At 35.5% G+C, this 23,030-nt stretch overlaps 2 protein-coding genes across 2 annotated transcripts in view; one reads left to right on the top strand and one right to left on the bottom strand.

Moving 5' to 3' along the window:
- LOC120120478 overlaps positions 1–7,917 on the bottom strand; it is a 17,515-nt gene extending 9,598 nt beyond the window's left edge. The window contains exon 1 of the mRNA XM_039140114.1: positions 7,912–7,917. The gene's annotated coding sequence lies outside the window, so the exon portion shown is untranslated. The remainder of the gene's footprint in view (positions 1–7,911) is intronic.
- LOC120120477 (AP-1 complex subunit gamma-2-like) lies at positions 7,051–23,030 on the top strand. The gene is made up of 19 exons (XM_039140113.1): positions 7,051–7,135; positions 7,325–7,414; positions 10,208–10,510; positions 10,681–10,822; positions 11,640–11,813; positions 12,008–12,187; positions 13,256–13,410; positions 13,512–13,602; positions 16,657–16,820; positions 17,249–17,303; positions 18,677–18,799; positions 18,892–18,987; positions 19,564–19,691; positions 19,911–20,015; positions 20,132–20,391; positions 21,299–21,544; positions 21,627–21,802; positions 22,305–22,409; positions 22,811–23,030. The coding sequence occupies exons 2-19, from the start codon at positions 7,383–7,385 to the stop codon at positions 22,904–22,906; spliced, it is 2,631 nt and encodes an 876-aa protein (XP_038996044.1). The 5' UTR covers positions 7,051–7,135; positions 7,325–7,382; the 3' UTR covers positions 22,907–23,030.

Below are 23,030 nucleotides of genomic sequence, written 5' to 3'. Positions count from 1 at the left end.
AGCCTGACAAGAGCAGTGGAGCAAACACCGAATTGCCAAGTGTCCGAGCAATGTCATGGTTTGAACGTAATCTACTCATAAGGCCAGGGCTTTCAAGTTTCCTCTATAACCAATTGCCTTAGCGGAATAGCTCAGTTTTTACGGATTTAATTTCATAAGATTGTCAAGAAGAACCTGTTATAGCCTAGGTGTTTTTTGAAAGTCAAGGAATCTCATCTTTAGAGTTCAATTTTCAAGCAACTGACCTAAACTGGATTCACCTACTCGACTCTTTCATTTGTAAAGATCATCATCGTCATTGAACGTCTTAAATAAAAAACATAGTAATTGTCATATGCAAATGATGCCCCGTGTTGTCCGCACCTTATGAAAGGAAAAGGGTATATTGGTTAATTACAAGAGCAGGGTATGGTGTTTGAGGGTATATTTTGGATAAGGTCAAAGTCCTTTTTTTTAAATCATGTTACTTTGTCAAAGATCCGTAACTTTGAACCATTAACAGAGTTTCTTAATTCAAATGATATTTAAAGAATTGCAAGTTTGCAAATGTGATTTATTGCTCGCCATCATTAAAGCAACATAAATTTATTTAAAAGTCCTTGAAAAAACTTGAGGAAAGAATGAAAAAACAAATCCAAACAGAATGGCTCAAATGATGAGATGATATGCCTCACTTGGATGCCCCCAAGTTGTTGAAGTCGATCCGATTCTTGTTACGTATTTTCTGTATGATTCTCTTGATGGTGGAGTAATTCTCGATAGTGCACCCTGGGACTCCGCTATGATTTTCGCAATGAGTATTCTCATCATACTACCTGGGGTACGGGGCTTCATGGACACCACGTGTGCATCAAACAACTGTTGGTAAAGCTCCTTATATGTCATAGGATCGGAATGTTCTCATTTTTGATGAGACATGTGAATGTAATGAAAAAAGTGAATCATAATGCGAATGTAAAGAAAAAATAACAAAATGCACAATATGTCTGAATGTATGATGCATGAAATGTTCGAGGCATTGATCCGAAAAATGTGCCTATTATTCTGAATAATCCTTATTGGGGACAAAAATGTTACGTCTGAAGAGACAAAAAACTTTTTTGATGGTATAGATCCTGTACAGCCTCTGGAAAGTTGATTCGTCTTCCGCTTTTTCACCGGTTGAATATCTTGTCGAACCATTCCAGTTCCTTTGGCTAAACTTGTGCGGGTAACGAGTTTCTTGCCCCAAAAAAGGTCTCAAATGACTGCATCTCCGGCCTTCGCTCTATGCCGAGCTCGTTCCAAACGAAAGTGCCATTGGAGCCCTCAATCCGAAGTTTGTCGACCTGTTCTTGGAATGGTCTCCGGCTTAGCTAGGGTTTCACCATCTTGTTCTCGTAATTTTCGAAAGGACTCTCCGGGTCAGTAACCATTTCCTTGTCTTGCCCCTGCAACTTTTGCCTCTGAGTATTCTTTGATCACGGTTGGACTTCTGAGCTTTTTATCTCTTTGTATTATAACCCCTTTGTCCATTAATACAGATTATTTACGTTTAACAAACACATTTTTGGTGGATCAACACCTCGTTTTAAATGATGGGAATGATGAAAACAAAATGAAATAGAATAAAAAAATAAAAGGGGTTAGTGAGGTAAATCAAAATAAAAAATAATAAAAAATCCTACCCCACATGATAATTTACCTGAACATGCTTAATATTCCTACACAGACATGATTTCTATCCCGCATGCTAATTTCAAATAAATCCTAGCCGCATATTTGTCTAGTTCGCATGCTTTGAACAGAAAATAAAGCAGGAAACAAAGCATCCTAGGGTTTGGAATGAGGTCTTGGGGTGAGCTCTAATTCCCTGCACTCTCCCGGTTTAGGTTCTAAAAAGGTACTCGAGTTCTCCTTGCCGGTGCCCCCTTGGGCTTGCCAGACCCTTAGTCCTAAGCCTATTACAAGCTTGTGTGGACTAAGTTAAACTCGAGAGGACACATTCCCTTATGTCCGCACGGTGAATAAATTCACACGAAGACATAAGGTATATGAATCCCGAATGCTACTTGCTAGGCATATGCGGTGAATAAATTCACACGAATGCGTCGCTTTCACCCCCACTTAAAACGGGTTCGGAGCTCGGGTTTAGAGCTTAGAGATGACAATTTTGAAAAAAATATGAAATCATTAAAAAACATCAGTACAACTATTTATTTGAAACAAAATAATCAAAGATAAATAATTGGAATCGAATAAATAAATTTAAATTTAAAATTAAAATTTTCGCATAAAAAGACAACCGAAAATTAATTTTGGCCTGACTCACTTACCTGTCCCCAGCAGAGTCGCCAAGCTGTCGGAACCGTCTTTCGGTTGTGCCCCGGAATCGGGCTTCGACTTAGGAAAATAGATTTGGAGTCGCCACCGACCATTTTAAAATGAATTTAGGTGGGTCGGACACCATCTTACCTGATCTGCGTTTTACCAAAAATGTGTCGGGTTCGGGAGTCGGTTACGGTCAAGGAAGGATTAGCACCCTTGAACCGCCCTTTCGGTACCAATTAATTTGTCGGTTGTCTTTAATTGCGAAAATTAAAATTAAAATTAGAATTTAAAACATTCGATTCAAATACTTACCTTTGATCGATTGAAATTACGACTTAAAAAGTTTAAAAAAAATGTTAAATTGAAAAATAAATAAATAAATATTAAATAAAAAGAGGAAAAAAAAGATTTTTCTTAAAAAATGTTAAAAATAGATAATTTAAAAAATAAAAAAAAATCAAAAACTATACTGTATTATAAAAAAACTCAGAATCAAAATGAGTGTCTACCAGAATCATAATGTTACCATTTAACAACAACAATCTTGCGTGACAACAGCGAACCATTTCCATGACATGTCTCGCTTTAAGTAATCCACAGGATCCACAAGTTGCACAAGGTAGCTTCCCTTTTCCATCACATTCTGTGCATATGCTCGAATGGAATTCAAGGCTGCCTTACAGTAATGCTCCACAACCTCTGGTATTTCTAAGGTTTCAAGTGGTCGAGGTTTTGGATATATGCCATAGCTCCCATCACGCATAAGAATTCCCCACCGGTCTGAGATGAGTTTATCTGTTGATGATATCGACGCCACTCCACCAGGTTGATACACTGAATGTGATGCTCGGCCTACATGCCACAGTTGACGAAAAACGATGCCTCCCTTGGCATGAACAGCATCCACAATCGGCTTCCATGCCTCCACCTATTCTTCATGGTAGGTTCCAGGAACATGAGGAAACCCTACGCCGGTGTCGAAGATTAGTGTCCCTTCGGTGATGAGAAAGATGTCGGGAGTCGTCCTCTGGGTGTAATATTCAGCAAACATCGGCCCTGGTATTCCATTCAACACCCTGAATCTCGTCATAGGCGCCAGAACCACCCTGTGAGAAAGGTTCAACTTTTCCATCTTGTAAGGAGAGAACAACGTAGGGGCTCCTTGAGATTGGGATTCTGTCATTGTTAACTTTCCTTCTTCTTTTCCTACAAAACTTGATGGTAAGAAAATGGATTCATTAATGGTATACTGTCATTGGGAAACCCACACTTAACAAATATAAAAAAGAGAGAATATGAACATAAGCTGAAAATTGAAAATTCTTAGATTGGGAAATGGGTGTCTCTCTCTCTTCAATTCCCTTTTTCCTCCCAAGCATTTGCCATGTTTCCATAATACGCAGCAAAGTGAGGCTCAATTTGAAGGGCTTCTTCATTTTTGGCAGTGCACATCATAATCATGCACCATTGGTGAGCTAGGGCCGACTGCATATCTTCATTAACTTCAAGTGAATCATGTCCTTTGTGAGGCACAATACCAAGGGAAGAAGCAGGCTCCTGTTTGGCCCCATAAACGACAGCTTCTTCAAGTTGTAAGAGGAAGAGCCTGACGACTCAGAAATACCGGTATTGTTCAGAAAACAACTTCTTCGATCCTTGCAAGCAGGGCCAGAATCTCGTTCCTGTGGGCAGCAAGTGTGGAATCCAAACGTTCACGGAGGCTGTGTACGCAAGTGAGAGCACGCTCCGCCATTTCTTCGAACTTGAACTTTCGAGAACCAGAACCAAGGAAGAAGAAGATTACTAATGAGAATGGTAATACAAGGAACCAAAAAATTAATGAACGCAAAATAATAATAATAATAATCAAAGGATCCAATGAAATGGATCAGAACCAATAAATAAATACATAAATCAAATGCAACTTTCCAGAGAGCAAAAAAAAAATTTCGTCGCCTCGTTTCTTCTTCCCCGTGGTTCCTGGCTGGTTCAAGCATGGTTGCAGCAGTTTGGTTTCTTTGGGATACATGAAACTGACGAAGGTTGTTGATTCTCGAGCCATGAGCGTTTGCTTCGTTCAACACTTGGTAGATGAACATGTCTTGAGAACCATTCTCGTTAAACGGCAGCTGATGATTACTCTGGGACTGGGAGACTTCTTAGCTCTCTCTAGCATTTTTTTAATTCCAGTAGCCCCCTCAAATCTAAACGAAAATAGGGGATAAAGAAGAAAAGGGAAATGGGTTCCGTGCAATGGCCGATAGGCCATAGCACCTCTCTCTCTTCAGTTCCTTCTCCTTTTTATTGGCACGGAGATGGAGCAAGTGCCTCACCTAGATTAGTGGAGTTGTGGTTCAAATATGGCCAGGGTTGTTGTTGGTTGGTGTTACTTCGATTCGATGTTTCAAATGGTGAAGTAACAAAGATGGTATTGGAAAGAATAGAGACAGAGAAATTTTAGCCCCGAGAGAGCGTGAGACCAACGCCAATTTAATGTGGGAATGAGATTGTCATTTGATGCTGGAAAGTGAAGAGTGGAGACCATGGAAGGAAGAGAAAGAAGGCCAAGAGAGAGAACCCCGCGCCCAGTGTCCTCCCCTGTTCATCTTTTTGCCCCCCCATTAAAAAAGTGATGAAGGTGGGTTATAAAAAGTCATGAAAGTGGGAGCATAGAGTTCAATTCTCAGGGGGAAAGTAATTGTGTCCACTACTCACCCTTAATTTATGGTGGCATGGGCTTAGTGGAATAGGTGGGGTGCATGTAGTTGAGATAATGATGGGTAGTGGGGCCTGCAAAAAAAATAAAATTAAAAATAAATAATTAAATAATAATAATAAATAAATAATAATATAATATAATGTTTTTGTAGACCCGGACAAAAACGGGTGTCTACAGAATTCATATTTATTTTTAAATTATAAAAATTTACTAAATAAACGAGTATGAATATAATTTGTATGTCCATTTAATAAACGAACAAACATGAATAGAGGCGTGTTCGGTTCGTTTATGTTCACAAACAAGCTCATTTATAAGCTTTTTTATCGACTCATTTATATGTCTATTTATCGACTCATTCATATGTCTATTTATCGATTCATTTATATGTCTATTTATCGATTCGTTTATAATCTCGTTTACTCGGTTATCGTTTTTCTTATATATATATATATATGTATATATATATTTAAAAACTCTTGCATACACGATCCTCAAACCTAGAACCTTAAGGTAAAACAACAATTCCTTAATCACTAAGGTGGCTAGGTTCATGCTTATTTTTATATTTTAAATATTGGTTAGGATAGGGACTAAAATGAAGATAAAATGAATTTTGGAGTTTAAACTATGAAGCATAAAAAACTCGAGGACCAGTGGTCATAAAGAGAAAAAGAGAGTGTTGGTTGTCCAACATTAAACAAGTATTAAAAGAATATGTTCGTGAACATTAAACGAACGAACATGAACACCTAAAAAAATAAACAAACATAAATATGTTATAAAAAATCTAAATAAATACAAAAAAATATCTTTAAAAAGTGAAGATTTAATACAAAAATAAGTGTCTAAACTTTACCTAAAAAAACGATTTGGTTCCTAATTTTTTTTGTGCTAAAAATAGGTGCTTAACGTTTTCTTAGTTACACTTTTAGGTGTTTATTGTTATATTTTTTAATTTTTTAATAATAAATTATTTTTTTAAAAAAAACATAATTTATTTATAAAAAAACCACAAATTTTTAAAGAAATTATAAAGAAAACTATAAAAACTAAAATATCCCATTATCAACCATCGTCGGTCATCTCCGACCACCATCGTAGCCGAACACTTGGGTTTTGATCGAAATTGCACGATGGTTCGAATGGTGGTGACGGTGTGACTTATGGACGTCTAGATCGACCGAAATCGACAAAAACAAAGACGGTGACTTAAAATCTAATGAACCTTTGAACGCTTCTCCACGACAAACGGTGACACTTTAAGACGAAAGACCAACGGGGGTTTGATCAGAGATTGAAGTCGGTGTGAATGAAGGTGGCGGGAACGGTCACAGTTGACCGACCGACGACTATGGAAGAGGAAAGGGGAAAGGGAGAAGGGGGAGAGCAAGGGGTACACGGGCTGTTTTTTTAATAATAAAAATATTTTTAATTTTTTTAAATAAATTCTCAAAATTATCAGAATGTAACACATGTCATTTGACGGACGTTACGGTCCAAACACTTAAAAGTGCTCCGATAAAAACGTTAGACACATAATTTTAGCAAAAAAAATTCTTCAAACACTAAAACGTTTTCGAGACATTGTTTAATCACTTATTTTGTATTAAGCCAAAGAGTAAATAAATGAACTTAATATATATATATATATATATATATATATATATATATATATATATATATATATATATATATATATATATATATATATATATATATATATATATCAAACTAGATTCATTTGAAACGTTATTAGTGGCCACAATAACTGATTGCATATTCTAACGCAATACAAATTAAGTTCATCAGAGTCGTGTGAACCGGTTGATCCACGGACAAGACCGAATACCGATTAAAAATAAAATGTAAAACCGTTTAAGAACCGGACATAGTCTTCCTTCCTCGACGTTATTTGAAAACCTCTCAGTGGCCGTTGAAATCGCGCCTTCACACGTAACAACAAGGGGCCGTAAGATCCATTTTTGAAATTTAACCCAATGGCAGAACTCGAGCAATTTATTCACGTTACCTGCGGGTGAGCCACTCACCATTGCAAATGAAAAATTGAGTGCTCCCGTTTTTGGTTTTTCCTTTTGCAGTTTATATGTATAGAAAATACAGATACTCCGTTTTCTCAATCGGTCAAATCCAAAAGTTTGGTTGTATTCTTTGATCTCCGAATTCCAACATTTGGATCTTAAAAAGCTTCTTAGATTTACGAATACAATTCGATTTCATTACAAATAAGCGCTAATTGGCTGGGTTGATTTAATTGCAGCGTTTGATTTAGTTTTGATTTGATTGGATCTGATTTCAGCTCTCTACACCAGTTTCGACCTCGTACGCAATAATGAATCCTTTCTCTTCTGGTAATCGTCTACGGTGGGCACCGATTCCTTGTGTTACGCATTTCTTATTTTAATTCTTCCTTTCCCTTTTAATTTGAAAATCTGATCAAGAACACGGGGTTTCTTATTAGAATGGATGTTTTTTTTATGGAAACAGATGCGTTTTCCCCCTCTTCCAAATTGCGTATGTTTTTATTGCCATGACTGCAATTTGGGAGTTCGATATTAGTCTGTGCTACTTAAAATGATGTTTGCGTCTGAATTTTAGATCCATAGTGGAGATTTTTAGCTTATCTGGTTTCATAATTTGGCTCTTCTAGTTACTTTTTCCCTTTGTTTTTTACATGCTTAAATTAGTTGCGTGCAAATGTATAACATCAAGTAATTGGTTTGAGAGTAGCTTAATCTACCTTTTTTTTATGAATATTTAAAATATGAAATGATGCGCCAAATAGCGTTAGTGTCAGAAGGTACCATTTTCTAGAGAGGGGACCTAAATGGTACCACCAGGCACCAGTTCAGTACCGAAACCTTACTTCTCTACTACTGCATTATAGATATGTAAGTTATATAGCGTGTTTTGGAACATAGATATTACATCAAACAGTTAAATGCTGATTAACTAGCGGTAATAATTTGAGAGAGTGGTATTAAATATATAACTTTCAGTCCAAGGCATGTCATATACTCAGGTGTCCCTTTCAATATGGTTACCAAAGACAATTCGAATAGCCTGATTACATGGTTGTACCTTTAATTCTTGTGGCTATATGTTCGAAATGATTTTAGAACTTATCACACTTTTAGTAAACAAGTATAAATTGATTTCCTTTTCCTAGGCAAGACTGCTTGGTGACTGTAGAAGGTTCTCGTGCCTATTGCAATGGAACTAAATAGTTGTATTCGGCCCTATATAAATTTAGGATGATTAATAAATTTTGAGATAAGCAACAGAATCTGGGTTAAATGATATTGTCATGGGAATTCTCTGTTATTTGAATTAGTTACCAAGTTTTCTCCATATTTTATTAGTGTGAAGATCTCAATCTCCTTGTCTTTAGCCATCAGATAATTTTATTTGGAGGTGCTCCCTCTATGGATTGATCAGTTTTGGGTGCTGCTTTTATGGAATATTTGGTCTCCTCTTTCTTAAGCATCGGTGAATACTTGTATTTCACTACTGTTTACAAAAACTGATTATATATAATGGAGAAAGGCGTCTCTTAGTTAATGTAACATTTTATGAAAATAGAGAAAGGGAAAATGGATTTCACATCCTATATTAACTGCTTGGTTGTCCTTTCCTGTGGCCTCGAATTTCTATATTTACATACAAGTTAATATTTCCTATTCCAGCAATGACCCCTGGGAAGGTTGTCCATGAGTAGGGCTTGTGAGCCACACGTAGGCGTGCACCTAGATGCACCTCTGCCTTGCACCTTAGAGCTAAGCACCAAAGGCTCCTCAAACCCTTTCAAGCAAGCACATTCCTGATGTGCCTTGGCATGCTCTTTTTATAAGGCGACAAGCATAAAAAAATGCAACTTCATTGAAGTTCCCTTTAGTTTCTTCTATTTCTAGCTTTTTTTCATTAGATGTACCTTTACTAGTAAGAAAGGGTATCAACAATAAATAGAACATAAAGAAATCATACATGTTGGCCGCCAAAAATAGTACTTGTTCTGTAGGTAAAATAGGCCATTCTTTAGGGTTTATGTATAATCATATATCTTAAGCTTATCAGACACACAAACATATTGCACCTTATTTCACTCTAGCAAGCACTTTTTTTTCCACCTTGTGCAGGAGGCAATATAAGGGTTCTAGCCTCTATAATGCTTGAAGCGGATTATTAAGTTAGTTTATTTAGCGTCTGTTATGTATGAAGTTTTTTTGAGTCTTATATTAAAGTTGGGCCCCCTCCATTTATTGCTAAATGGTTGTAGGTTGAATGCTTAACATGCTACTAGAGGCCAAGTGTGTTCCATTCTTCCTACCTAACCCTGAGTGAGATTGATGACTCTTGATGAGGTTGTCCACACATAGGCCTATTAAGCTACACAAGAATGGCGAGTATTAAGTGGTGTTATTCACTGTGTCAAATGCTCATTTCATGTGATTTTATATTTAAGTTGGGTCCTTTCACTAATTGTCAAGTATCAAAGTTATCCCATATTTGTTAGATATTTGGCCAATCAACCAGCTTAAACCAATTGGCAATAAGCGAAAAGGCCAATTTTTATACATGATCAAAAGAAAACCTATACTTAACCAATATGGAGTAACATCACCTAACACTCCCATCACGTTTTGGATTCTATAACATGGTATTAGAGAACTCAACACTCTCATCAACGTTTTGGATTCTATAACATGGTATTAGAGCCTACATTAAGTTATGTTCTTCTTCTTGCCTAACACTATGTGATGTGGATGAGCCCAATTGAGATTGTCCACGTGTGTGCTATATGAGCAACATGTGAGAGGGAGTGTAAAGTGTTGCTACCCTACATCTATTAATCTTATATCGAAAGTTTAAGCCCTCCACCTATTAGCAATTAATTTTAGGTTTGAGGTTTTGATAGTTTGAAAAGTTTCTTCTTAGTTAGAGGACCTATGGCTGGTTTCTAAGAATACTTTTTCTTTTTCTTAAATGATCCATCCATGAGTAGGAATTCGGTTTTTTGTTAAATGAATTAAATTGATAACATACTCATATTTTGTACATTTTTTGTCCTGGGCAATATTCTATAATCCAAATTAATGACTTGATTATAGTTTAAGTGGTTATTAATTGGAAATGGTCAAAATCATTACTCCAATGTAGGGACATGATACGGGCCATACGTGCATGCAAAACTGCAGCTGAAGAACGTGCTGTTGTAAGAAAAGAGTGTGCTGCTATTCGTGCTGCAATTAATGAGAATGATCAAGGTTATAGGCACCGTAACCTAGCAAAGCTTATGTTCATTCACATGCTTGGGTATCCCACTCATTTTGGCCAAATGGAGTGCCTAAAGTTGATTGCGTCAGCTGGATTTCCAGAGAAGAGGATTGGATATCTTGGTCTCATGTTGCTTCTAGACGAAAGACAAGAGGTTCTGATGTTGGTCACAAATTCATTAAAGCAGTATCCTGCATGTAGACTTTTCTCAACCTTATTTGTTCCTATTTTCTTTTCCCTTTATCATTTCTGTTCTGGATGAATAACTTTGCCCCTGATACACCGGTATTACTAAGGGTAAAAATAAGAAAAGGAGAGATATGATTTACTTTGCAGGAACCTTAACTCATGTGCAGAGATCTCAACCACTCAAACCAGTATATTGTAGGGCTTGCTCTTTGTGCTCTGGGAAATATTAGTTCTGCAGAAATGGCCCGTGATCTTGCACCGGATGTAGAAAGATTGCTGCAGTTTAGAGATCCAAATATCCGGAAGAAAGTAAGTGTGTCCTATCTTTATCGAAGTGCCTGTTGGCTACAGATTCTGATTTCAATGATATGCCTAATAAAGGGGGTAAGGGAATTCTATTCTAGGAATTGTGAGTTTCTTATGCCAGAACAATGCTCTGATTATCCCTCTTAGTAGATATCAACTTCTCCATCCGCCTTTCTTCTACAGGAATTGGAAAGTTTTGTGCTGTTTTGTTGGACTCTTCTAGTATCATGGTTTTTCTTTTCTTTTTAGTGCCTTGTAATTTGTCAATACATAAGTTAAAATCACCACGTGAACCCATTATGTAAGTACTGCATGCCTCATGACTGAGACCTTAGTTGTAACATGTAATTATTTTTGTACTTCATGAAAGTGTGATATTTTGTTTAACGGTGTTCCTCGACCTTCAAATGCCCTGTACTTCTATGAAATCTGGATATTTTTTTACCATTTATCTTATCTAGAAGATTTTACTGCATGTAATCACTCAAGGGAACAATGGAATCATATGACAGACCTCGAGTCTGAACTCGTATGTGTTATCGACTCCAAGAAAGTCTTGCTTGTTTGATGATTTGCTGGAAATACATCTATTGCTTGGTGCCAGCCATTCTGTGAAGTCATTTTTATGACGCACTAAATCGATTCATCTAAAATTACTCACATTTCTATTGTTGTATTGGTTTGATTAAACAGGTTTCCTACTGTTCTCCCCCCCTTCCCCCGTCAATTGGCTTTTTGTTTATGGATTCTTAGCATGCACCTAGGTTTTTGGTTTTCTGACTGCAATCTTTGACTCCTCTTAACTAGCTGTTCTTTGTAGGCAGCACTGTGCTCCATACGGATCATAAAGAAAGTTCCGGACCTGGTTGAGAACTTTATGTATCCTGCTGCTTCACTACTTAAAGAAAAACATCATGGAGTCCTAGTAACTGGAGTTCAACTCTGTACAGGTCTTTGTAAAGTCAGTTCTGAAGCCCTTGAATATTTTAGAGAGGTAATTGGTTATGGCTTTTTTAACATTTTTTTCAGTTCATTGTTACTCTCTACCTAACAAGATCTGTGACTATGAAAAGAAGCAGTAATGAGTAGAACTTCTTTTAAATATTGAGTTCCTCGCTTCCTGCTAATGTTATATGATTATTTTCTTTACCTGTGAAAAGATGATAGCTTTTTTTATCATCAATGCAGAACTGTACTGAAGGTTTGGTCAAAACTCTGAGGGATATCGCAAACAGTCCCTATTCACCTGAGTATGACGTTGCTGGCATTACAGATCCTTTCCTTCATATAAGATTGCTTATGCTTCTGCGGTTATTGGGACAGGGTGATGCTGATGCTAGTGACTGTATGACTGACATACTAGCCCAGGTCAATTCTGAACATTTGAAGCTTTTTCTGCTGACCTATCTCTTTTATTTGTAATATGTTTTGTCCTGAAAGAAGTATCAAGTATAATGCGTATTACATATATTGTTTTATCTCGCCAATTAGCAACTACATCACAGTTCTTTTTTTAAATTTTTTATTTCTGTCTTTCTTTTGCTGTATTTATGTGCTTGCTCATCATTTTTGCTTAAATCATATAGGAATTCTTGAACCCCAAGAGTTAAGAACAAGAAGTTATTCATTCCCCAAATACAATAACCACTTAGAATAACGAAACAAATTAGATTTGTCGAGAAGTGCAAATCGTATGGATACGATCCTCATTGTGCATCTTGATCAATTGGATTGTATCTTTGTGGATTCCTGTACGTAGTTTTTGTAGATGTGTTTCTTGGTATTCTTTTATCATTTCGTCCAACAGGAAGAGTTCCTCTACTTCTATGAATTGTTCTAGAATACTTTTTTTTTTATAGAAGTAGGAGGTCTCGTTAAAAACCCCTTCATAGTTGTCTCTAGAATACTATTTTCTTGAATATCATTCAAACCATCATGAGCATTGAAGATAATGGAGGCTTACGCGTGCTTGCAATTAATATCATTAAAAAAAATCTTTATAAAGTTCTTAAAAAAGCTTTTTTAAAAGGAAAAAGTGTTTGCTTTCTTGGAGTGAGTTATGTTATTTTGTTTTATGATTTAAAATGCTATTGCATGATGAAAAATAAAAGTCCCGGCCTTTGTAGAAAATAAACTGGGCATTCCATTGAAATCTTGTTCCTTGACATGATAAAAAAACATTTATGAAATTGTATGGAGCATGTTAATTGAAAGGTTACAATTTTGGGTATACTGGACATTGCTTCTAAAGCTGATCTATATAAATGAAAGTAGAATCTAAAATTGTTGGAGAACTCCTTTCATGGTTTTGAACAATTCAACAATATTTCATCTATTTCAAAAAAAAAAAAGAGAAAAAGAAACAATGGTTCATCTCTCAGTAAGTTGAAGGGTTTCACTTTTACATGTTTTTCTATATGGTCATATTCTTTTTAGGTGGCATCGAGAACCGAGTCAAACAAAAATGCAGGAAATGCTATTCTTTATGAATGTGTTCAAACCATCATGAGCATTGAAGATAATGGAGGTTTACGTGTGCTTGCTATTAATATCTTGGGAAGATTCTTGTCAAATCGTGACAACAATATCAGGTATTTTCCTTTCAAATCTTATCTCGATTTCCCGTATCCCTATCTACACTATTTCTTTGCTCCTCTATTATATTATGGAACTTAACCTAGCATTTTTTCAGGTATGTTGGATTGAACATGCTTATGAAGGCTATTGTGGTGGAAGCTAAAGCAGTTCAGAGGCATAGAGCAACTATTTTGGAATGTGTAAAGGTGATGCCTCATGATATATAATTTCATCATTGATGATTTCAATAGGTTTCTTATTTAGTTCTCGTTTAAGAAGCCCAAGGACTTTTTCTTTTGCTTTCCTTTTAGCTACCCTATTTCTCTGTTAAGTTATTTGTTTGTTACTTTTGGTGAACACCATATATGTGGGAATGAGACTTATTATTTGCTGCAGAGAGGATTCTCTCTTTAGATGTCGCTTGATCTTTTATATTTTCCAAAGATAAAGATCCGATAGTCATCTCTCTGGTTTCTTTCTATTTATCTCTTCTTTTCTTTAGAGTGTGAGAAATCGAGAGAATAGGAAAAAAAGGAAGAAATCGAGAGAAGAAAAAGACATTTTCTGATAAAAAATCTTATTGAAAAACAAAACGTATCATGTTTTTATATGCTGTGAATTACAAGTTAGAGTACTACAAAGTTTCTTTTCTTCCTAACTTTTATCTCTTAAACCTTATCTTATCTCCTAAGAAATTGAATCCTAATCTATAATATAAATAAGTTACAAATAAATTAAACTTCTAAGTGAAATTAAACTCCTAATTATCGGTAGCTTTCTACACTCCCATCAAGTTAGTGTGTATATGTTATACAACCCAACTTGGATTTTAATCCAACATGGAAGAGCTTTAGTAAGAATGTCCACAAGCTGCATTTCAATAGGAATGTTGTTTAGTTCAATAGTCCCATTGTTAACTTACTCTAAAATGAAGTGTCTGTCAATTTCTACATGCTTTGTTCTATCATGATGAACATGATTTTTGGTAATGCTTATGGCTGATTGATTGTCACTTTGCACCTTGAAATAATTTTTAAAATCAACTTTTAGTTCTTTTAACAGTCTCTGAATTCACATTCCTTCACAAATTTTGAGGTAAAAGCTTGAAATTCAGCCTTTACACTGCTTCTTAAAACCACAACTTGCTTTTTGCTTCTCCATGTAACAAATATTACCCCAAACATGGAGCAATAGACACTTGTAGATATTCTTTTAGTTAACTCTCCAACCCAACTTGTATCAGTGTACACTATAACCTCACGGTTTTTACTCCTTTTAGAAAGTAAATCGTGACCGGGTGTCATCTTTAAGTATATGAGGATTTGATTTACAACCTCTAGATGCTCTTCTCGTGGATTATTCATTTGTTAGCTTACAATATTTATTGAAAATGTAATGTCTTGTGTGTGAAAGATAGATTAGCTTGCCCACTAATCTTTGGTACTGCTCTTCGTAAACTAGAACTCCATTCGTCCTTAATTTTATATTAGCGTTCATGGTAGTTTCTGTTGGTTTGCACCCAAGAATACCAGTCTTGGTTAACAAGTCCAGGATACACCTTCTTTGAGAGATCACAGTTCATGCTTTAGATCGAGCAACCTTATCCCTAGAACGTATTTGAGAGCACCAAGGTCCTTGAATTCAAAGTTGACAACAAATCGACCTTTTAGCTTGATGATTTATTCTGTCATCTTCTGTTATGATAATATCATCAACATAGTCAATAAGAATAGTCTTCTTACCAATGTTTATCAAAATAGTCATTTTTTTGGAGTATTTTGGTCCCAACATTTCATTTTAGGGCAAAAAAGCCCCTAATATTTCACCGAATAGTCACTTTGACTTTTACTCTCTTTTTTAAAAGTATTTTGACCCTTAATGTTTCATTTTAGGGTTAAAAACCCTCAATTTTGGAACATTAATCATTTTTTAACTAACGATTTTCATCCATAGAGGGGCCTTTTTGCCCCAAAATGAAACGTGGCCAAAATGCTCAACAAAAAAAAGAATAGAGACCAAAATGATTATTTTGGTAAACATTAGGGGCTAAATTTGATATTATGACAACTTTGAAACACAACTTGAATGAATTTGTCCATGTAGAGAAGCATTCCCTTCGAGCAAATAGAGACCACCACACAATTCAGCACTGCCAATCACCCTCCTCAAATCCACTGCCTGAAATTCACAAAGATTGAAATAAAATTTAGTAACACAGTTTAATTCACTAGATAGCTTATTAACAAAAATAAGAGTACAAGTCAATTTAGGAACATAAAAGACTGAGGATAGAATGAGGCCTTTGTTGATAGAACTGATCCAATCCCTTCCACTTTGGAGAGTGATCCATTTTCCATTCGAACAGTTGAGAGACTAGGTCATGGGCTGAATTTTTGAAACAAAGATCCCCTGTTGTGTATTCTGAAGCTACAGAATCAATTATCCAAGATCTCAAGTTATTGTTTTTTTTTGCCGTATTGGCAAAAGAAATAGTACCTTTTTGTACCCGCATGTTCAAGGGATTATTCTCATGGCTGCTGTTGGGTGAGGTGTGGACGACTGTGTTGGAGAGATGATTGTCGGAGTCTGAACTGACCTCCAATGATGATGTAGGTGGATTCTCCATGATTTCCTAGGTTTGATAACCTAGCCTGATACCATGTGAGAAATCGAGAGAATAGAAATAAGGAAGTAATCAAGAGAAGAAAAAGAAATTTTCTGATCTAATTTCTTATTGGAAAACAGAAAGCACAACCTATTTTTATAGGCCGTGGATTACAAGTTAGAGTCTAGGTTTCCCTTCTCCCTAACCTGTATCTCTTAAACTTATCTTATCTCCTAAGAAATTGAATCTTAATCATATAATATAGATAAGTTACAAATAAATTAATCTTCTAAGTGAAATTAAACTCCGAATTGTCGTCAGCTTTCTCCATAGAGAACCCTCAATTTTCTTACATGCCACTCTTATGATTTTTTTTGGTTGATTACTCTTGTTTTGATTGATACTTGGACAGATGCATAGGGATTCATTTGAAGATATAATAATTTCCAGAATTGTCTCTTGGGCTTGGATCAGGGGTAGAGTGGAGTAGGAATTTCGTAGATATCCTAAATCTGAGCCTTGGTACTCTACCAATAAAAAAAGATGTTTCCACCTTTTTCTTTGTTGCTTTTGATGTGGACTGAAATGTCATTATTGTCAAAATGTAAGTTTTAGGCATCTGAATAAGTTTTTATTCGAGATTTTATATTTCCAGGATTCAGATGCTTCAATTCAGAAAAGGGCACTTGAACTTGTATACTTGCTAGTGAATGAAAGCAATGTAAAGCCTTTCACGAAAGAGCTAATTGAATATTTGGAAGTAAGTGATCAAGAATTTAAGGGAGATATTACTGCCAAGATATGCTCCCTTGTTGAAAAGTAAGTAAAGCTACTTGTTAATTAAATAAGAAGTGCTACCTTAGCTTTCCTTGTGTATGTTATATTTACTGTTGTTTTATATGCTTTGTCTTATTGGTTCAATATTTTCATGTTTGTGCTTTGGATGTATCTAGCTGCATATCTGTATATAATCCTTCCTCCAAACCCCTTTTTAGGAAATAAAATGACTGGTTATCATTCTTGGAGAAGGAAGTTATATCATACAATTGATTTAATATGATGATTTTAATGGTTTGCTACCTTTATTAAATTTATTGAGGTTCCTTTTATCTGTCTCTTATGTTGGAATGTTTTCTTCTGGTTTATCAGAAAACTTTTTTATGTTGGCCAGGGGAAGGATGCTGAAAGATTTTGTAATTTCTTTGCAGCATTGTTTAGTGAATTAACAATCATTTCCATTGCCTCAGGTTTTCCCCTGAGAAAATTTGGTACATTGATCAGATGCTCAAGGTCCTCTCTGAGGTATATGTAGTATACATATCATTGTTATATGATTGGAGTGAAGATGCATTATTTCTCAAATTCTACTAAATTCATTTCTGTCCATGTTTCTGTTCCGCTACTGTATTTTCTCTTGTCTGAGTTGCATCCACTGCAATCTTTGTTCCTTATAGGTGTTTCAGAACATTATTTTTTGTTCTAGATCACTGATGTGATTATTTCAGTCTTTGGTTTGATCCAACTTTTTGCAGGAATCCATTAAATGCTGGTGTGAAACATGTTTTAACCTTTATTTTATTACCAAGTTTCTTTGTAGAACATATGACCTCGTGTATAAATTCTTTCAAAGGAAAGTGAATACATTCTTACCCTGTTTAAGTAGTGGTTTATATAAAGAAATTTCAATGTTAATAACCTTTTTTGGTATCTTTTCTCAAGTGATACCAAATTTGCAGTCAAACTGCACTAGTTCACCCACTAGATTTCTCAAGTTAAATCTAATGGTGGAACCTGTCTCAGCTATGACTTTTATCTGCTTGTTGCCTTTGATCCATTGTCTATCAAAGGCTGAAAAGTGGAAACCATAAAAGGCCTTAAGTGACCCTAGAACTTGAATTTAAGCTTTTGACCATTGAGAAGTGGTGGCTTAGGCCTCAAAATTTGCTGGGCCATTCAATTTGTATTAGCTTGTGTTGCAACTTGGATGGTTTCTGGTATGATCTTAATCCTTTTAATTGTAAAGTGTGACACCAATGAGGATATCTAGGATTTGACAGTGAAGGATTATGATGCCCTTTATAAGTTAATTAGGATTTAGGAGTGTGATTGATGAAATCCATATAAGATTTCAAGCCTCCACTACTAGCAACTTGTTAAGGACTAGCAATTCAAACCGGAGAAGTAGCTTCGTCTATGTCCTCGTGGCAACTTGGAATAGGCTTTTGGCTGAACATTTTCTCAATCTGCATAATAAGGAAGCAATTGGGAAGAGTAGGCATGGTAATTTTCCAGAAAGTGTGGGGACTGAGGTGTATAGCTAGTAAAGGTTCATCTTACCCAATCCTATATATTCATTTTACTATATATATGTCGGTGTTTTTCATTTTGTTCATGAAACTAAAGTGTCGGTGAAAAGGATTGGGTCATTGGTAGCAGAATGCATGTTCTTTTTATAGTTTGCTTGGTGGGAGAATCTTCATCTGTTGGATGTTGACTCTCATTTTTGGCTAGTAATCTCAAACTATGTTTCAATCGCCCTTCGACGAGCTGTCCTATCAATCAGAAACACACATGATCTTAACATGCAACATTTGTTATTTATCTTCTTAGCTTTTTCAATGTTTCTATTAATTATTATGTTCCAATAGTACTGATATTTATCCTTCACTTAGTAGGCTGGAAATTTTGTAAAAGATGAAGTCTGGCATGCACTTATCGTTGTCATAAGTAATGCTTCTGACCTCCATGGATATACAGTCAGGGCATTGTACAGAGCTTTCCAGGCATCAACAGAACAGGTATTCTTAGGTTTGTTTTGGATTTTTTTTTCTTTTCAGAATTTGATATTTGTATCAGTTTAATTATTAAATGCAAATTGTTTTTTCATAAGGAATCCCTTGTTCGAGTGGCAGTTTGGTGTATTGGTGAATATGGTGACATGTTGGTGAATAATGTTGGGATGCTTGACATTGAAGAACCAATAACAGTAAGTGCATCCTTATCCATAGATTAGTTTGCTTGCACTTACTATAGTCGTTTTGGATTTCTTTATCTTCAGAAAAAGAGGTAACACAGCAGGCAATGGTCTGTTTTATATGAACCTGAGTTCGCACAGGGGAAGCTTCTAATTTGAGATCTATGTTGTCCTGACTCTTCCTTTTTCATGAAGCAGTCATGTCCGACATTCATGTCTGATACAATGCTATGGGAATATGGCATCCAAGGATCCTCTGAATACATGGAAAAGCTTAAAAAAATCTAACCATATCTGTGGCGGGCACATAACCATATCTGACACCCACACCTGAGTGCGAGTAACATAGTTTGAGATTACTTGCAGTAGATGAAATAATGCATGTCATTCAATGTAGGGTTTTCTCGTGGGATCATATGGATCCTAAATGATTTTTAGACCAAGGAGATTCTAACTTTCTATATGATGTGCTGAAAGTCCTTTATCTCAGTGTCCTATGTGAATGCTTAGATTTATCACTCTACTTCTTCCACTTCTGTTTGGAAAATTTGCTGTAATTTTTTTTGTTAAAAAAAAATTCCTAAGCAGGTAACGGAATCTGATGCTGTGGATGCCATAGAGGTTGCTATTAAGCATCATAGATCAGATCTCACTACTAAAGCAATGGCTTTGATTGCTCTGTTTAAGCTCTCTTCTCGATTTCCTGCTTGTTCAGAGTAAGTGGATATTTTATCATTTATTGTCTCTCCTTCCCCATGGTTATACATTTCTACTGGCTTTGCTTGGTCTACAGGTAACAAACTCTATCTGAGCATGATCCAACTTGAATTTATTTCTTGGCAATTTGGTTTAGAATCCTAATTATTGTGAAATTTCTGATTATTGTCTATATATTATGAAAAAGAAAAACAAATTTTAATGAACGGTGGCTCCAGGAGGATCAAGGATATAATTTTCCAGAATAAACAGAGCCTTCTACTTGAGTTGCAGCAACGATCTATTGAATTTAATTGTATTCTTCAGAAGTACCATAACATTAGGTATGATTATTATTAGTATTATCTTTATTATGATGGTTTATGTCACTGCCTTTAGAAGATTTCCTGCATTTTAACCTCTGTTGTGAAGTACAAAGCTGATAAATTAATCCGTACAGATCTGCTCTGCTTGAAAGGATGCCAATTTTGGATGAGACGACTTTAAGGGGAAGGAAAGATGGCTCCTTGCCAACAGCTGTTTCAACTTCCACCATCATACCATGTGATCTTCCTAATGGAGTTGCTGAACCAGCTGCAGCTCCTATTGGAGACTTACTCGACCTAAGTTTGGATGATGTCCCTCCACCTATCTCTTCTTGTGGTGATATTCTTCAGGATCTCCTTGCTATTGATTTATCCCCAGCTTCTGCACTATCAGGTTAGTTGGGATGCATACTGGTGCATCTTCTAGAAGCGTTTGACTGAAATTTATTTTTTTCAAGCATCTGCTTATGGTATGATTTAGGAAGCACATACATAGCAAGTAACGTGGAAACTTCTAAAAAATGAAGACATGGAACCGTATAAATATCAATACTTTAAGAACATTAAAGGTTTAAATATACTCGTTAATGTATATGATTTAGATGATTAAAGATAAAAATATGAAATAGCCATAAATATTATAATTTTTTTTATTGGGCCATAGTTTAAACTCTTTTATTTGGTGGGAATATAATAAAGAGTGCATATGTTTTATTTTGTTTAGTTTGGAGAATGGAGTAAAAAGGGAAAACTAAGATGTTTGGCCGTTTGAAATCGTGTTATGGAGCATAGTGTCTAAAAGTATTATTTTACCCTTCAATTGTTATAATAATAATAATACATTAAGAATTAAACTTAAAAGTCTCTCATAAAATATTATTAGTAATTTCAAAAATATGTAAAAGTTTAAGACTTAAAATTAATATTTCAAAATCATATTTAAGATTTTATATTTAATAATGTTTGATAATAAATAATATATATTTATAATTATTAAAATATAGTTAAGAGTAATATTTTCATATAATTTGATATCCTATAATTATTATTATGGATTCCAAATTGGTTTTGGAATTTAATGGGTGTAATGGTGATTGCATTGCTTAATTACTTAAGTTGACTTTTTTGGAAGTGTAATACTGATAAAAGAAAATATATCTTCTTGTTTTTATTGTCATATTTTTTCTAAGAGAACCTTGTTTTGCGTCGCCATAAAATCTTAAATGTTTCACTACTTGCAGTGCCTGATTTTCTTTCCTGCTGATTAAAAAAAATCTGGTTTTCTTATTTTGAATTTTAAGGCACAAGTCATCCTCCAAAAGCTGGTACAGATGTTCTGCTGGATCTTTTGTCAATAGGAACACTGGTTCCTGCAGAGACCAGCCCATCTGCATTAGACATATCATCCTCCGGTCAGGACAACAAAGCACCACTTGCCAATTCAAATGGTCTTGCATCACTTCCCTTACTTATCGCCGATTCTCCTGCAAGTTCAGCTGGAATGATGGATTTATTGGATGCGTTCGACCCTATTACTCAAAAGCTTGGTAAATTTTTAAGTTTGGAACTCTGGCAGATCGTTGCAGCCTTGTAGTTGCCAAAATTATAGTTTTGTTTTTCTATGAGCAGAGGAAAATGGTCCAGCTTATCCATCCATAGTTGCATATGAGAGCAGATCCTTGAGGATGACGTTCAACTTCTCAAAGCAACCAGGAAACCCACGAACGACATTCATCCTGGCTACTTTTACAAATCTGTCACCTAATGTTTATAATGATTTTCTTTTCCAGGCAGCAGTCCCAAAGGTAACTCGAGATCGTCATTATTGAGTTTCCTCTACCCATAGTTTATAAATTTATAATCGGTTTCTTTTTTGTCTACTACAGGTGGGTATTTCATTATCAATTCTCTCTGTTGCTTTTTTTTCTCTTTCTAAAGCTAAAACTACAGTGATAGTTACACCATCAATATATTCACATGACTGCAATCAGAATCAATTAGTACAAATATATAATCAGATATAGCAAGTTTCACACCTGGTAATGGTGTGGCACAAACTTGGTATATCAAAGTTCCTAGGCTCTTTGTTGCTTTTTTTTTATTTATTTTTTCATGGATTTCTGTTAACATCTAAAACCTTTTTCTTGTTCCGAAAATAGAGTCTTCATTAAATTCACAAAATTTATAGTATGTCGTGTTCCTTGAAAGTAACCATCAAAGTTTGTAAATCTTATCATATAGAATCTCTCATTCATTTCCTTTTAATGTGTATAGTGCTGATACAGTTGCTGCATTTAAACTCTGCAGTTTCTTCAGCTGCATTTAGATCCTGCTAGCAGCAGCACTTTGCCGGCAAGCGGTGACGGGTCCATCACACAAAATTTGAAAGTCAATAATACCCAACATGGGAAGGTATGTATACTGAGTTTGACTCTTATGTTACACTTTTTGAGTCCCATGGTTTAGCAAGGAAAAGCTTTAGTAAATCATTTCATATATCTGATTTTAGTGATTAAAAATCTATGTTGCTCGAACTCGTCGGTTTTAACGCATTAGCCCCATCAATATAAGTAGGGACGGTAATAGGGTGGGATGCACGAATATTGCTCGAACTCGTCGTTTTGACACACCTCTATGAATATTAGTTTTGAATTCATCAGATGGTCCGAGTTTTGTCATCCCTAAACAAGAGTTCTGTATGAGATTACAGAAAATTGTCCATCAAATTTTTTTTTCATACTTGTTATGGAGCAATATGTTTCGAGGATATTGTAATGGAGGCTGTTTTACAATATTATCTGATTCACATTCAGAAATCATTGGCAATGCGCATACGAATAGCTTACAAGACGAACAACGACGACATATTGGAAGAAGGGAAAATCAACAATTTCCCTCGCGATTTGTGAGGTTGCTTCATCCATGGAGATGTTCATCTCCAGTCTTGATTTTTGTCTGAGAAACTTTGTCGCCCAATGTGTAGAGATAGTGCAATGTTTTGTTTCTATACTTGTATTCCAGGGGCCGTATAGT

Source organism: Hibiscus syriacus, unplaced genomic scaffold (genome assembly GCF_006381635.1).
Source record: "Hibiscus syriacus cultivar Baekdansim isolate YM2019G1 unplaced genomic scaffold, ASM638163v2 tig00110339_pilon, whole genome shotgun sequence".
Taxonomy (NCBI): Eukaryota; Viridiplantae; Streptophyta; class Magnoliopsida; order Malvales; family Malvaceae; genus Hibiscus; species Hibiscus syriacus.
This window is presented reverse-complemented; position numbering and strand designations above follow the sequence as displayed.

What these genes read in the sequence shown, in the direction of transcription:
- LOC120120477 (XM_039140113.1), top strand. Translation starts at nt 7,383, where the DNA reads ATGAATCCTTTCTCTTCTGGTAATCGTCTACG. An exon ending in CCCTTGAATATTTTAGAGAG is followed by an intron (nt 11,814 to 12,007) that starts GTAATTGGTTAT and finishes TCATCAATGCAG; the next exon opens with AACTGTACTGAAGGTTTGGT. An exon ending in CGATTTCCTGCTTGTTCAGA is followed by an intron (nt 19,692 to 19,910) that starts GTAAGTGGATAT and finishes CGGTGGCTCCAG; the next exon opens with GAGGATCAAGGATATAATTT.